This window comes from Manacus candei, unplaced genomic scaffold (genome assembly GCF_025592945.1).
Source record: "Manacus candei isolate 608988 ecotype Guabito, Panama unplaced genomic scaffold, ASM2559294v1 h1tg000092l, whole genome shotgun sequence".
NCBI lineage: Eukaryota > Metazoa > Chordata > Aves > Passeriformes > Pipridae > Manacus > Manacus candei.
The window spans coordinates 981174-997345 of record NW_026138140.1 but is presented as its reverse complement, the minus strand read 5'-3'; the positions used below and the strand labels follow the sequence as shown (position 1 = coordinate 997345).

At 42.3% G+C, this 16172-nt stretch overlaps 1 protein-coding gene across 3 annotated transcripts; it reads right to left on the bottom strand.

The window, feature by feature from the left end:
• Window positions 1-1038: 1038 nt before the first annotated feature.
• Window positions 1039-14359, bottom strand: SCOC (short coiled-coil protein). Of its 3 annotated transcripts, none has more exons than XM_051768091.1 (4): window positions 14158-14359; window positions 4086-4160; window positions 3908-3991; window positions 1039-3339 (listed from the first exon to the last, which is right to left on the bottom strand). In XM_051768091.1, the coding sequence occupies exons 1-4, from the start codon at window positions 14219-14221 to the stop codon at window positions 3197-3199; spliced, it is 366 nt and encodes a 121-aa protein (XP_051624051.1). In that variant the 5' UTR covers window positions 14222-14359; the 3' UTR covers window positions 1039-3196. The 3 variants fall into 3 exon arrangements, with proteins under 3 accessions (XP_051624051.1, XP_051624052.1, XP_051624053.1); XM_051768092.1 differs by having other exon boundaries at window positions 4086-4157; window positions 14158-14354; XM_051768093.1 differs by lacking the exon at window positions 14158-14359 and adding an exon at window positions 4757-4847 and having other exon boundaries at window positions 4086-4157.
• Window positions 14360-16172: the final 1813 nt, after the last annotated feature.

The following is a 16172-nucleotide window of genomic DNA, read 5'->3' as shown; positions in this document are numbered from 1 at the left end:
ATATAGTTACTGTAGTTTCTTTGATGTGATTTACTCCAGGGATTGGTCACCCTACAGGGGATGCTAGTCCTCCCTTGGGGTTTTGAACTTAAGGTTCCCATAAAGTCTTGATTAATGCCCCATCAACATCTTTGCTTGTACCTCACTTTAGTAAAAAAGGAGCCATTTATTATGGGTAAAAGGGTTACCCACTGCTCAGTGGATACCCATAGCTCAAGGGTGCTGTTTGCAGTAATACTGACTCTGTAAGACCTCTCTCACTTTAATACTGACTTAATTACTTTGATCACCTAGAACCTGGAGATGGAAGACACCCTCCTGCACATCAGCTTACTTGGATCTAGTCTTATGCTGCTAATTAGGGGAGAAATATCAGAGCTTTGGGGATTTGAGGCTCTAAATGTAGAAAACCAGGCAGAAGGGGAACCTCCCCTGTCCATTGGTACTTGTAAAGTTGAGATTTCACCCACAGTTCCTGTGCATCATCCATTTATTTCTGAACAGGTATTTCAGGAAAAATACTTGATCTTGCTATCACGGCTGCTTGAAAGAGCTTTAAATTAACAAGGTGATGACTTTCAATTCCAGGGTGCCTTACTATTTAAAGTATCAGTCATCTTTGGAACTCCATGAGTATCAGATCTCCACAGCCTGCACTCCCATCGGCTACACTGTAGCTTCATTAAAGATCTTACTGAGGATGCCAGATAATAACCAGACTGAACACTGTCTATATGCAGGGAAGGCCAAGTAGGACTGAGGCCCTTTTATTTCCTTACAGCTGAAGCTACTCCTCAGTTGGCATACACAGTCATGAAGGTATGATGAAGTAATAATTCTGGTTCCTGTCTGAACCTTACTGAAACTAGATTCATTGACCCAGGTTTAATCTTAATACTTGGTGATTTCATCTAGTCTTTCACACAGTTCAGCTATGTAGAAACCATTAAGATGATGGCAAACCCTACTACTTTTCCACCTTTCGACTACAGATGGCTGTGAGAAGTTTTAGGGTTTACAAATGTTAAAGCAAACTAATCAAGACAAATCAAAAGTTTTTATTTAGTGTAAAGTCAGAAATACAACATCTTTAAAATGCTCATAAGTTAAATGAAGGCCACAGTAGTGGGATGTAAAATCGCATAGAGATGAAATAACTGCTATATACACACTGATGGATAAAGTATCACTATCCAATCTACAATACAAACCCAGGATTTTAAGGTTACTTTATCTTGGGAAGTTGCTGAAGTCTAACAAGCACATGCTCTGTTACCAGGTGAGCTCCTACAGTGCAGATGGAGATGGGCAGTGACGTGGCTTTAAAGCTACAATGGCTGGGATGCAATGCAACCTTTAGAAGTCAAGTGCTTGGTGTGACTGTTCTTTGTTTAATGCTCAAACTCTGGACTAACCATGTGAACTACTCTACCTGCTAGCATTAATTTAGAGTTCCAGTAGTGTGAGAGAGTAGTCCATAGAAGATTAAAAATCATTTTAGACGTTTACAAGAACCCCATGACACAAAGAGTATCACCCATTTGTGTCTTGGTGGGTAAAACATTTTTCATTGTTTGGTTTCTTGACCCAGACTTGTAAACAGCCCTCAAGAGCAAACTATTAGTGCTTTTTTGGCAGACTTTTGTCTTTGCTGACACTCCAGTGAGCACTGTAGAGCCATTTTAAATGGGGAGAAATGGGAAACCTCACCTTTTGGAGGGGGGAACCTCACAATGTCAACTTACTCTTGAGACACAGCAGTGCTTAGCTGCCAAGAAACTTGGGGTTTGAGAGGGATTTATTCTACTATTCCATTGATTCATTCACAGCTAGGTTGAAAGAGATCCTTGAACTAGTGGTTTCCTTTTAAAAGGTCAAGTACAATGGCTTAATTACTGAAGAGATACTCAGTTCTAGCTAACATCCATAAATAAATCTGCAGTGCTGCTGTATGGCAAGATGAAACATGCAACTAAGTACTGATAAAACTTACACTGTTGTTTGTATTTCAGCTTCTGCTCTCCCTTAATACTGATTATGCTGGACATGCTGCCTCTATGGGAAGTGCTCAGACCCATAATCTGGGCTAAGCTCCCTTACAAAACCTGCTAACAGCCAAGCCAGTAAAACCAGCACCTTGGCACCAGGCACTGCTCAGAGCAGCATGGTTTTGAGAGGCAAAAGCCACCTTCATTCCACTGCAGCCTTCTGCCTTACATGTTTTTATGCAGTGCCTCAAGAGGCACTTCACAAGCTCAGGCTGTTGGGCAGGAAAACATCTGCTCTGAGGCCTGAAGCAAATTTGGCACTTCAGGAGGAAAGTAAAAGGTGGGAAGGAAAGAAGACTTCTCAGTTCCTCACTGCAGATTGCTCACAATGAGCACAAGGAACACTGCTGACCTTCTGTTTCTGAAAAGCTAATCACTAAGGTTTTTACAAAACTCTTCATCACACAACTGAAAAACCTCAGGAGGATCATAGGTTACGATGCTGTGCCTGATTGTTCTTCGAGGAAAGGGAAAAGCAAAAATGGTTTCAAGTGTACATATTACAACACTCCCATACTGCATCAGTTTGGCATTTCCCTGATTAAGTTGCCCTGTTCCTCTTTCCCTTATCCTCCCCCTTCCCAAAAAATCTTAAGTGTTCTTCTGTATGCAAGCCCTACAAACAATGTCATACTGTTATTACTTCACAGAAATGCTTAACTGGTTTATAGGTTCTTGTTTTAAGTTGCTTTGCAGAGCTACGAGCAGTACTACACAATAATTAAATATATTTCATGTGAAAAAAGTGATGCAGTTAGACTCTGAATATTTTTATCAAACAGGGCTTCAACACAATATTGTAACTTATTTTGCTAGTCAAGAACTCTACCCTAAGACCTCAAAGAGTGCCAACAGACCTTTGTTTAACCTCACAAACTGAATCCGATTTTTAACAAGATATGCTCATTTTTAAAACAAATATCAAAATTTAGTAATTATCTACACTACATTTGCACATTGCTTAATCTTAATACACAAACTTACGTCTCCTGTCCATGATAATGCTCTTAATTCTGTTTATCACCAAAGTTTATAATCTTTAAGTATCCAGTAAGCCACAAACTAAGGTATTTTAGCTCATGTAGCCTATGCCAGTTAAAACAAAAAAAGACAGCAGCAATACAACAGCATCATCTATGAGTCAGCCCTTACTTCCTTTTGCTTTTTGTGTCAGTTGTTTGGAAAACACTAGACGCTGACATCAGATTTTCTATATACTGTCCAAGAACTTGGTTTTCTGATTTCAGTTTCAAGTTTTCTTCCTTAACAGCATCTACTCGTGCTGAGAGATCTGCGAAGGTGATATTATAAGAGAAGTATTAGACACTGTTGCATGCAATAATTAATATGTTCTACGGGCCTATATCAGACATCACACCTTTAATGCAGGAAACATTACCCTAAGGTATTATGTTAACATAGTAATATAAACTAACATTCTGCTACTAAAGTTTTATCAAAAGCCCATTCTTCCTGTATTATTTTGTAGTACAGTATTTGGATAAACTTCTTAAACATATTCCTAGTCCGTAACTTTATTATTTTCTTGAATTTTTTGAATTAAGCTACTGCAAACTCAGCTACTTGGAAACAGACTCAAAGATGTGTGTCAGCTAATAAGCAACAAATTAACTGTATCACCCCTCCTGCTTGATGTGTATTATGAGAGTCGAGCAAACACAATCCTGCATAAAGAGGAAGGAAAAAAACCTAGTTCCAAGATCTTGCCTATGTACCTTCAACTGCTTTAAGTGACATACTTCTGGACACTGTGCCTAAGGTAGGGCAGAGCAGTGAGGTTCTCTTCTTTTGCTTATTACTGTGTGCTTGTAAAAAATCTGATGTGTCAAGCTGCTAACCTTCAAGTGTGTGCTGCAGTTCCAAAACTTGATTAATAAGCCGTGTTTTCTCTTCTAATTCCACCTGATTCTCAGCCTCAACAGCTGCAATAAATCATGAGAGTTTTAGTGCAACCTCTGCAAACAGTTGGAAATTATATTAAGTAGAAAGAATAACAAGAACGTTAAGAACTTATACCATCCATGTCGGCATTCATCATTGTAGAATGGGCTCCTTCCACTTTTGAAGAGCGTTTCCTTGAGAGATGCTCTGCTTAAAGAAAAGAACATGGAGGCAACTGTTAATGGAACTGCCTTTATATTTGGCTTTTAGGTGCGTTTTTCTAATTGGCAGTGAAAGGCCTGCACTTAAGCCTAAGGCAGAGGAACACTCCTCACCATTCTTTAATTATTTTTCCTAGGGCCTTATGTGGTATGTAACTATGCTTCTGTTTACAAAAATAACCGATCCGGACGCCTCCAACGCGTAAGATATCGCCGTCCCAGTGATGTAGTTGCCGCCTTCCCAGCACCGATCATTCTGGAACTGGCTATTCCCAAACGCAGGAGCGGAAGGGCCCCGCTTTGTCCCCCTCCCACCCCCCCTCGCCGGTGCCCGGGCCCGCGGGACAGGCGTGCCGGCTCCGGGGCTCCGCGCATCCCCAATTCCCGGCCCCATCCCGGCCGCAGCGCCCGTGCTCGGGGGCCGGGGGGAGGCAGCGCCGCAGAGGGGCTGCCCCGCGGGAGCCACACGGCAGCGCCGCGGCCCTGCCCGCGCCCCCCCTCACCCGGCATTCCCTCCCTCCACCCACCCACCGACCCACCCACCACCGTCCCGGCGCTCCCTCCCGACCTCCCGCCGCTCCGAACCTGCCGCCTCCCGCGGGCTGCGCCCCGGCCCGGCCCGGCCCCGCTCCGCTCGCACCGCGCCTGCGCCGCGAGGGGGCGGGCACGGGGCGGGATGCGGGCGGGAAGGAGGGAGGGAGGGATGGATACGGGCGGCGTGTGGGGGGAGAGGCTGCCTTCCTGCGGGCGGTATGTGGGGGGAGAGGCTGCCTTCCTGCGGGCGGCATGTGGGGGGAGAGGCTGCCTTCCTGCGGCCGGGGCGGCGTGTCACAGTTTGTGCCTGCCTTACGGGTTGCCTGAGCCGCGCCCGGCCCTTTCCCGTTAGATCCCTCCGGGTTGCCAGTAAGATAATGGAAGCAACTAGCGAGAACGCGATTAAATTAAATTAAAGGAAGAATGTTTTCCACTGCGAGGGTGGTGAGGTACTGGCGCATCCTGAAGTTCTGGATGCCTCATCCCTGGCGGTGTTCAAGGTACTAGGTTAGATGGAGCTTTGAGCAATGTGGTCCAGTGGAAGGTGTTCCCACCCGTGGCAGTGGGGTTGGAACTGGATGATCTTTAAGGCCCCTTCCGACCCAAACCAGTCCGTGATTCTGAATAAATGCCAACATTAATTTGTTCTGTGCTCACACACTGCCGGTGTTCAGAGCAGTGGTCCTCGGCCACCAGTTGCTCTGCATAGCGTTCACAAGAAATCGAGGAAAGGCAGCTGTTCCCTGGTGGATAACCCCTTCGGATTCAGGTAGGTTGGCAAAGCCTGAGGAAGGTCAGAGAAAACCGACAGTGTGTGTGACTGCTGTGAACTCTCAGGTGCTCATATGTGGAGCTCTGTGAGAGGAGCCTCACAGCTGGAGTCCATCAGGGTTTACCTCTGCCAGTTCAGTGCCATGTATAACTGGCTTACCTGCTTCCAGTCTGGCAGATCAGCAAGCCTTTTCCACAGCAGTATCTGGATTAATTGTAATTTAGCTCCTTGCTTCTGGATCTCACAGCATGAGAGATCACATCACGCAGGAAGCTAAGTAACTTCACGGAGTTACTCCCATCTGATAGCTCAGTAGCTCCAAAACTACACTCCTGTGTCTTCGTTCTTTCCCTGGTTCCCTGGAGGGAATAACATGCTGCACAGGGTCCTCGCTTTGACCTCACAGCACAGTCTGTGAGCCACAGTAAAGGAATGAAAAACATTCAGGACCAGAGCTAATTTTAGTGGCTTCACTGAAGTGACTGCCCTGCATAACTTGTAGTACCTTTGTACCATGTAGTTTGTACCATATGTTGCAGTGAAATATATCCATATTGTATCCCTAAATTGCAGGAATGTATCTAGTTATAAATAAGTAATTCGATGCTATGCAGATACACGGGAAGATAAAGGCATTTGGGAAGTGAGCCCTCTACTGTATTTTTAAGTACACTTCAGAAAGTGTGTATTTCCAATATCCATGTCTTCCGGCTGCCTCCACAGTATTGCTATCATTGTGTTAATAACTTTTTTAACCTTACAATCAGATAAATTCAGACTAGACTGAATGCTATTCAGGTTATGAATTACTGTAATTAGAGTCCTGCTGTCTGTCTGTACTGGTAAATTAGTCTGTTTTCAGTTCCATTAGCTAGTGTGCTCAAAAGTATATCACCTTCTCTACAATGGCTGTTTTAAACACAGCAATCCTTATTCCTTGCAAGCAGTCCTCTCAGGTGGTTGCTGAGCTTTAGGAGCTTGTTAGTAACTCTCCTTGATTGCTGTTTTTGCAATGACGAGTGCTTCTCGCACTGTTTTGATCTTGCTTGCTGCACCGGCTGTGTGGCAAGCCTGGCAATCAACAGGTTCTCACAATTCTTTCTAATGAGACAGTCTCCAGCACTTTGATTAACAAGGAAAAAAAATACGGCCAGAGTCTGCAGGTTTATACAGATGGATGGAGAGCTTGCTTATCCGGTGAGGAACTTGCTGTGTTTTATACTGTAAGGCAGGGGGGAATATTGCAGGCTTGTCTTGGGGAAATGCATCTCTCTACTGCAGAAATTCCACCTTTCTTGCTGTATTATTTTCTTGCTGTATATTGTATTATTGTCTAAACTGTCCCAAAATGAGCAAAGTGGGAAGATCCTTGATGTTAAATTACAGGACAGAATGGAAATTAGACATATTGGCTCCTATCCTATTGTAGCCAAAACAGAAATAATTTCAAGAGCTGCTAGTTTACCTACTGCTTCCTCTTTGGTACCTCTATCATTGAGGGTTCATTCTACTTTGTGTGGTTGTGGTTTCTAACTGTAATATTTTCTTTTGATTCTTAACTCTGATTTTTGAGCATGAGCACCAGGATGGAACTCCTTTTCAGAAGTTAACCTATGTGAGAGGCTTTTTGGTTTTCCTTTAGAGAAAATTGCCTTTTTCTGAGCCTCCACTGTCGGCATTGCAGAGAGCAGATGGTGTTTTTAGTCTACAGAGTGCTATGTGTTACTGGGTTAGTGTTAAACAGTTGCACAGAAGCTTCCTTGGGTTTGTACTGCTGTAAACTCAGACATACTGGATCTCACACAGTGCATCTTCCTGCTCTGAGTGCTTAGTATGAATCCCTTTTCCCTAATGGATAAGATTGTGCAGCTGGCACGTGCTCCTTGGCCCCAGCATTTAGAAACTGTTTTCTTTGTGACCTGGCTGTGTCCCAAATCCTTATTGTGGAAAGATTGATGCACATTGCCCTATTTCTTTCCCTGTCCTTCATCCCCTGTTTCCCAGGGAAGTATATTTAAGTGCTGGGGCAGCAGGGAGCAACTCTACTGTGCACAACCCCGATCTGCACAGTCCAGGGGCCAAAACTGTTGGATTGATACTGGTGGGTGCACATTCCACAGAGAGGATGCCTAGATCATCCTGTGTTCCCTTAAAAAGGTTTGCATTCCTAACTCTCCCTTATTTTCTGGTGCAAAGAAATCAATTCCAGGATTCTAAATATCCCATGCATTAGCAGTTTTAAACAAACAAACACCAAAAACCACACACATAAAAACCCCTCGAAACACAAAGCAAAACACATCCAAACCTAATACACTACAGGAAAAAAAGCCTACATCCCAAAGTATTCTTTCATGAGAAATCAACCAAAACAAGGGAAGTTTAATGTATCACATGACTTACCTATTGGTTTTTCAAATATCTTACCTCACCTGTCTTGCTCTCTGGGTAACATAGTATCAGTTAAATTTTTTGTGCTCTTTAAATTTCAAGATTTAGGCATTTAGAGGATAACCAAAACAGTCAGGTTCCTTTTATAATGCAGAATGTGCCCTAGGGAAGGCACAGCTATGCATGTTACGACACCAAGTTGTGTGGGAGTGTTGATCTACTGGAGGGTAAGAAGGCTTTGCAGGGGGCTCTGGACAGGCTGGGTTGAAGGGCTGTGACCAACAGTATGAGGTTCAACAAGGCCAAGTCCTGCACTTCAGCCACAACAACCCCATGCAGTGCTACAACCTGGGGGAAGAGTGGCTGAAAAGTGGCCCAGTGGAAAAGGACGTGGGGGTGCTGGTCCACAGCTGGCTGGACATGAGCCAGCGTGTGCCCAGGTGGCCAAGAAGGCCAATGGTGTCCTGGTCTGTATCAGAAATAGTGTGGCCAGCAGGACCAGGGCAGTGATTGTCCCCCTATAGTCGGCACTGGTGAGGCCACACACCAAGTGCTGTGTCCAGCTTTGGGCCCCTCACTGCAACAGAGACACTGAGGTGCTGGAGCATGTCCAGACAAGGGCAGTGGAGCTGGGGAAGGGTCTGGAGCACAAGTTCTATGAAAAATGGTTGAAGGAGCTGGGGTTGTTCAGCCTGGAGAAAAGGAGGCTCAGGGGAGACCTCATCACTCTCTACAACTACCTAAAAGGAGGTCGTAGCCAGGTGGTTGTTGACCCCTTCTCCCAGGTAACTAGGGATAAGAGGAGGGGACATAGCCTCCAGCTGCACCAGGGGCGGTTCAGGTTGGACATCAGAAGGAATTCCTTCACAGAAAGGATTGTATAACATTGGAACAGGCTGCCCAGGGAGGTGGTGGTGTCATCATCCCTGGGAGTGTTCAAGAAATGACTGGACATGGCACTCATATCATAGTCCAGTTGACAAGGTGATAATCAGTCAGAGGTTGGATGATCTCAGAGGTGTTTTCCAACCTAATTGATTCTATGATATCTGTAGAGTAACCAAATACTACCTTGCATTTTTGGGGTGTGCTTGGTGTCCCCTTTGGCTGGGGGTGGCCAATTCAAGCCCTTGGATAACAATTCTTGCTTTTATCAGCCTGTAGTATTTTGTTCGCTCTTGTGTTAGAAAGCGTCATGTCTTTGTTCTGTAAGTTGTTAGATGGCAAGTCTTGCTTGAGGACCATTCCCAGGAGAACCTGAAACAATCCTTCCAAAGTCTACCATCTGTTTGAGAGGGATCTGGCAGCATTTGCTTCACTATGGTTTCCCCACTGGCTGGGAGGAGCAAAATTAATGAGGTTAATACTAATTATATGTAACTGTGAGCAAACTGGCCATCTTTGCTGCGTGGCTGTTTACTTTGAGTCTTTGGAATGTGCAGCACAAGGCTGAGAGATGGGCCACAACCTGTGTTCACAGAGCTTTTTTTTATTGGTTTTGTTTGCAAGCTTAGTGCTCTCTTCTTTGGAGAACATACACCTTATTAAGAAAATTAAATAATATTCCCAACCGCTGGAAATTGTTTTCTTCTGTGGAGCAGCATAACAACATTCCAATAGCACTGTGCAGTTTAAAAGAAGAAATAAGAGTATTCTCTTTGTTACTAGAAATACTTGAACACTGCCCTAAGTTATGTTCCACTGTTTGGTTTATTAAACTGTTTTTACATGTCACACTAGATTACTTGCTTCAGATGAGTGGATTTTCTCACTGAAGAGTTATAAAGAGAACTCGTAAGTTCTAGTGCTGTGTCAGAGCTCCTGAAGTCAAAACTGACTTGAATGTAACTAAGAAGAGGTCCTAAACCCTTTCTTTATTACTAATTTGTTGTATATTTTCTAAGGCATTTGGTTAAAGCAGAGGAGGCATTCATAATATCGTCATTATATTAAATTTATAGGAACAACACATTTCACTTCACAAATGCAATTATCTATATATACTTGTACCCTAAGTTCCAGTTAGATTTTCTAAAACTAGCTGATGCCACTGGCAAAAGGAATTATTTTATTCAGCTTCACTGAAAGAGCATTTTTTTTCCTTAAAATACAATCATCTCCCCAGGATGTGAAGCATCATTAACAGTTTACCTGAATGCACGTACACATACAGTTACTAATGGAGAGGAGAGGATTTTGTTGCTCTGGACTCAGACTCTAAGCCATTGCTGCTAATGACAAATGTTTTCTGACTTTCTCTTTCTAAAACTCTGGTGTACATCTTGTTTTTCTCCATGGCACACGGAGCAAACCAACAAGCCTTTGACTTCCTTTTTGGCAACATTACAGGCACCAGAGGCGCCTGCATCAGCTGAGTGATGACAGAGGTTTCACTGTTCCCCACTACAACAGAAATGTATTCTCCTCTCCTCTAACTGAGGAAGGCATTGTACATATTTCTGAGATGAGTTTGCTATTTGAACTGTACTGTTTCCTCCTTTGGCTAGTTATTGCCACAAAGAGAAAGGCAAAAAGGAACACAGATGGCTTAATCCTTTCTCCCTGCAATGCTGACTTGTAGGACCCCTTACCTCAAATCTTCTTGGTTTTGTTTCTCTGCAGAAATAACAGACTGAGGTGGTTTTTTTCATGTAATGTTGCTTTACACCCAAATTCTCTGCAATTCCTGTTACTCTTTCAGAGTAACCTCAAAAGGCTTTTGTAGCCTTGTGCACTTCCTTGTGCAAGTTTCCAATTAGGCACTTCTATCGAATGCAGAATTCGAGTATTTCTTAGTTTGTGCTTTTTCCAACCTAATCAAATGACACAAAATGAGCAACTACTTTGGCTTACATTGTTCTAACTCTTGTCTGTGTCCTTAGTTGTTGTGCTTGTTTTGGTTTTGCCTTAGGTCCTGAGTGAGAATGGGACCTCATCAGATGACATAACCTGTGAGCACACAGTTGGGATAAAAAAATGCAGCCTCTTTAGAAAGTCTACAAAAGGCAAACCTCAGAAAGTGATATTTTTTTCTTTACCTCTGAAGAAGCCTGCCTTCATATAACTACATATAGCTGTATAGTCTACATATAGCTGCATCCCATCCTTTGCAAGACTGAGCATGAGTGCAAATGTTCTTGTTTCTACTCTGACTCCACAAAAACCCACTTTTAAACAGACTGAGGAACTGGACCCTTTGCAGCTCTAGGCTGTGAATACCAACATATATGACTGTTAACACTGTCTTGTTAACAATGTGATCCCCCTTGTAATCATTGGCTATAGGTTTGCCACCAGATTTTTTGGAAGGATATTTAGCAAGGTTCCATAAAGCTTTTACTGGTAACCTATTAAGATGAAAAACTGTTTTGTCTTTCTGTAAGTTAGGCCCAAACATTTTGGAGTTTATATCTGCTTTTAAAAGGATGGGTTTACATGAGAAATGTGGTCATTAGTGTTGGCTTTCTGTAGAGTATTTGGAAAAAAGAGTATGATAATTTCTAGGTACTTTACAAAAAGGAAAGAGTGCCTTGATTTACTTATTCAGCATTGATCAGAAGTACAATAAAGAATTTTTTGCAGCTGTTGGACATCATCTCACTGTTTTGTTTTACTTCTGGTTTAATTTCCTCTGTGCTTTTGTTTGGGTAGGTCATGTTTTAAGGGAACTTTGTCTAGAGCTATGAGTTTATAAATTAAAAGGTATTTCATTAAAGGTGAAAATATTTTCACAAATGCCGTTAGCCAAAGCTTTCCTCGATTTCATGCACTGTTGATACTGCTATTAAAATACTTATCGAGGAGTTTCTGTCTTGCTGCCATTTGGTCTTTGTCTTGATTTACATGGAAGTGTTTTATTTTTGATACCTGCATACTTAACAAATAGAGAAATATTGCTGTTTTGAAAGAGCAATGGCTATTAAATATTCCTGCATTGCACTCGGTTAATCAGACTCAGTAACCCCTGTTGCTTTGACACAATGGCTTTTCACTGTACTAAGGAAACTTTGATATGAAGGCTGTATTCTGATTATGTGTCAGGTTGTAGATATGCAGCATGTTGTTCTGCTTGTCTGTTTAGTATCTTTTCCAGTATGTTTTAAGAAACAGAGGGGAAACCTCATGCAATAACAAATGTGCTCAAGTTGCATGTAAATCATTATCATTCTCAGACAAAGTTCACTTATGATCTACATACTACAAGCCTAGTTCCTTTATTCCATGCTTGAACTTGCTGTTTTCCATCCTAAGGAATCTTTTTGTTTCTCTCACTGTGTAGATTTTTAGCTTCCCTGCTCTTCTGGAATTGATGTTCTTCTCCAGCCTCACAGTTACAGCTGTAAGGCCCACCCCACTCTGCTTGTTAGCTTCAATGCCCTGGAGTTACTGTAATTAGTCTTAACTTCAGCTGGGAGAGATAAGGAAGACTGTTTCCTGCAAAGTGTATCGTAGTCTCTTCCTATTATAGTTTAGGGATCTTGTCATACCTTTCTAACCTCCAGGTGTTGCCATCTGGCAGAAGAAATGGACCCAGGTTATCATGTTCACCATGATACTTACTGTATTTACCCTCTGTGCCTTCAAGCTACAAGCCTGCCTGAAAATGTCACTTATTTTCAGTTATTCTGATTTTACTTCTGCTTTCTGAGTGATTGTCCCCACCTCCTCACTACTAGGGAAAACCTGTAATATTGGTAGCAGATCTTTAATAAAGATGCCTTTGTTATGGTCCTCTGTGTTGTGGACATGAGCCTTCTCTGACCTTGGGTGTATTACTGCAATCGAGAGTCTGGTAAATCTGAAGTGCTCAGTTTATAGCAGTGACATCTTTCAGGGGCTGACTTTGGTACCCACTGTCAGTAGGTGCTTGAATGAGAGAGTTTTTAACCTCGTGCCTCTGTTTTCTCATGGGTAATACCATTTTCCAAGCTGCAAGGGTGCTGAGGTTAGAGCAGTAAAGGAGGCTGGTGGGTGTTTGCCTTCTAAAGGAAGTGACTTGTCTTCTGAAAGACTAAGCAAGCTATATGGCAAAACCACCCATCTGTGAGACAGGGCAGATTCAAGCATATCCTGTGTTATGGAGTCATCCCTAACTCAAATGGAGTTTTGCAACTCAGTTCTGGATGTTTTGCAAGGACAAGACAATCTTGTCACTGAATGCTACCCCTCATTTGTTCTCGAGGTGTTACCAACTGCAGGGCAAGTCACGAAACAGTGTCTCTCTCATAGGATACCTTTTCCCTACTCTTCTATACCCCGCTACAGGAAAAGAGTGAGATTCACTGTCAGGAGAACCCTTCATTATTGCACAGCTTGGACCAAGGTCTGCCAAATTGTCTTCTTGTGAATAGTTCAGGTCAACCACATCTTGATGTCATAAGGCTATATTCTGTATAAATGAAGTGCATTCAAATATCCAACTCAACACCATCACACTGATATTGAATTGCTAGAAAATTGTGTTCTAAAAATATAACCAACTCAATGTTTTTTGTTTTGTTTTTTATACAGGAGGTAAATATAGCATGCACAATAATGTTCTTTATGCTAAAAAAAAAAAAAAGAGAGGGTGGGGAGGGAATAGGACTCATATTATTCATAAATAAGCCCTCCTAGCTCCTGTGAATTAGCACAGCTCTATGTCAGCCATACTGACGTGATCAAGTTGATACTCTGGCCACACCTTTCTAAATAATTTATTATCAATTCATATTAACTTACTTCATTTTTCCAGTATGTGGAATTGTCCTACTTCCCCTTCCAAGTAATTTTTATTCTGTAAGTTGGGTGGGGGAGGGAGAGGCAGTCTTTGTAGTTTCTTTTAAAACAATTAAATGCTTAATAGTGGAAATTTAAATTATCAGCTTGTTTCCATTACTAATGAATTTGCAACACTTCTTGTGAGCTCTCCTGAGAGCATGTCAAAGAGGTTATTGTTCTGTATTCAGAGCATTATCTGTATTTTATTTGATAGTAGTAACTACTGAGTTAACTATTCTGTAACACTGTCCCTCTAAAAAGTGAAAGGCTCTATGTGCTCAGTTGATGAATGTATATTACTATATGTTAATATGTGAAAACTGTGGTACCCTTCATATCCCCAAAATCTCAATTCTTAACAAATCACAAGGCTTATTCAACCACACAACTAAAAAAAGTTTATGTGAAGGCATTTGCTAAAAGTGCCTTGTACCCAGTAATCACGATCTAGAAATTTGTCTGCTCACACAATGCTGTTATTAAGCCCATGGATTCTGCATTGTATCAGTAGAGTACTGCAGTTTCTTACCTGAATCGTCTGCCAGAGAAATGTTGGTGAAAGTGCCATCCTCCTCGTCCGAAGGTAACTCCATTTTGCTGCCTTTTTCCCAAGTTTCTGAGCTGTGTTGTTAAGCATGGCAGTCGTCAGCCATTTCTGAGAGCACACGTGACTTCCCTGGTTCAATCTTTAATGAGTCCAGCACACAGGTGTTGTTGTGTGCTGTTGGCAGCTGCACACGTCTTACTCGATGTGGTGTCTCCTCTGAACCTTGAGCTCTTTTCCGGAAATTGTTGAGCTGGAAGGTGTCTGAGTTCTAACTGCTTTGTCAGACATGTGCTGATCAAACACTGTTACAACAGGTTCTTTCTGTAAAAGAACTGTGTGTCCACCCTGGCTGGCTTTTTGTTACTGTTGTTCTTTATTTTCTCTAGGGCTGCGTTTCGAGTTTTGTTGGAGGGGTTTTTGATAGAGAAAAGAGGAGAAGTAAGTTAATGTTCAAAAAATGTTGCTTACAGTCCAAAAAAATGCAGTGAACACTCTTGGGAGCAACAAATTTAAAATATAATCTTTGAATACTTAGGAAATTGAGGGATTTTATTTACATGAACAGTTGCATCAAAACCAATCAGGTAAGGTGAACAAGTGAAGTTGAATAAGTGAGCATCTGATGCTCCATGATAGCAGACAGGAGGAAGGAAGAGAAATCAAGTTCACAGAAGACCCCACTTTAGTCGTCTTGTTTTGCTCCTGAAAGAATGTTGAACGTAGTTTGAGCACACAAACTAGAAGTTTTCTGAATTTACAGTTTGCCTTTCACACTTTTGGGCATAATCTTGATTTGGATTCCTGAGACAGCTTCTAGGTACAAAGAAAATGCATGAAACTTTGCAGGACAAAGGGCCTAAGATACATCTGTTACCTCTAAATTTTGTAAAATCATATGCCTGTGGAACCTAAGGGTTGCATCTTGTCTGAACTGTGCAGCCCTCATCTAAAAGGTTTAATTAATTTCTTGAGCCTGTTTCAATATCGTTCTACTGTACTGACCGTATGGGTACCCTCTGATAGATACAATTTCCATGTAAATTATTAGCTGGTTTTAGACAGCCTGTCACAGTAGCCTAGTGAATATGGATGTTGTGCGGTTGTTATTCATGTCTAGATGAAAGGCATTAGCGAAAGTGTTGCAGAGTAAAAGCTCTACTTTAATAAAAGCCAGTAAGAAAGGCTCCTCAGGGTGAAGGAGATGACGACTCAGGGAAGAGTTTGGCTGCCTCCTGTGAGAGATACAAGTCCCTGCAATTTATGAAGTCAGGCTCTTGGTTTTGTGCCAAGTGCATTCCACTCCATGTGCCACCAGGAGCAGGTTACCTGAGGAGTTTTTCGTCCTGCTCCAAGAGTAAAGACTCCAAGGCTCAAAAATAAGGCTACTTTGCAAATGTTTCAGAACTCATTAAAGCCCCCTTTGAAAGAAGGGCCTTTGGACAGATTGCTTGTTCGCTTCATTTCCTCAGTCAGTGCTTCTGCCTGTGAAGAAGGAGGGAGCAGAAGGTACAGATACATGTGTTTGGGTGCATGTATCTAGCTGTGTTCACATGTATGAAAACAAAGACCAATGTGGAACTCAGGAGCTGCACTGTTTTACAGAATCCCTTTACTTTCCATGAGGACCAGGGAATCAGGTTTGTGGGAGACCTACACAGCTTGCTTATGGAAGTGGAGACTCATTTACCAGCCGAGAGAGGGATGGGGTTCAAAAGGAGTCTACAGATGTGATCTTATTTCTTTCTTGCCCAAAAGATTCTTTATGTTTAAACATACAGCTGTGTTCTGTAATTTTAAAGGCACTGGTAGAATTATATCCACGGTTTGTTTGGTTTTATGAGTGCTATGGTGAGAAACATTTTCTTTGGTGGTGGCCTGATATTTCATTAGTGAAATAATGTCTTTGGACAGGAGGTGCCATGTTAATGTAAAGTAGAAGTACCCATTTCTTGCTGTCACCGTGTTTGTTTTATAAGGGAGAATACAAAGGAGCAGTA

Bases quoted from the DNA above. Each gene is read 5' to 3' on its own strand.
- SCOC (XM_051768091.1), bottom strand. From the start codon at position 14,221: ATGGAGTTACCTTCGGACGAGGAGGATGGCACTTTCACCAACATTTCT. The intron at 4,161-14,157 runs GTAAGAAACTGC...CTTTTCTTTAAG, and splicing joins TTCTCTGGCAGACGATTCAG to CAGAGCATCTCTCAAGGAAA. The intron at 3,992-4,085 runs GTATAAGTTCTT...GATTTATTGCAG, and splicing joins GATGAATGCCGACATGGATG to CTGTTGAGGCTGAGAATCAG.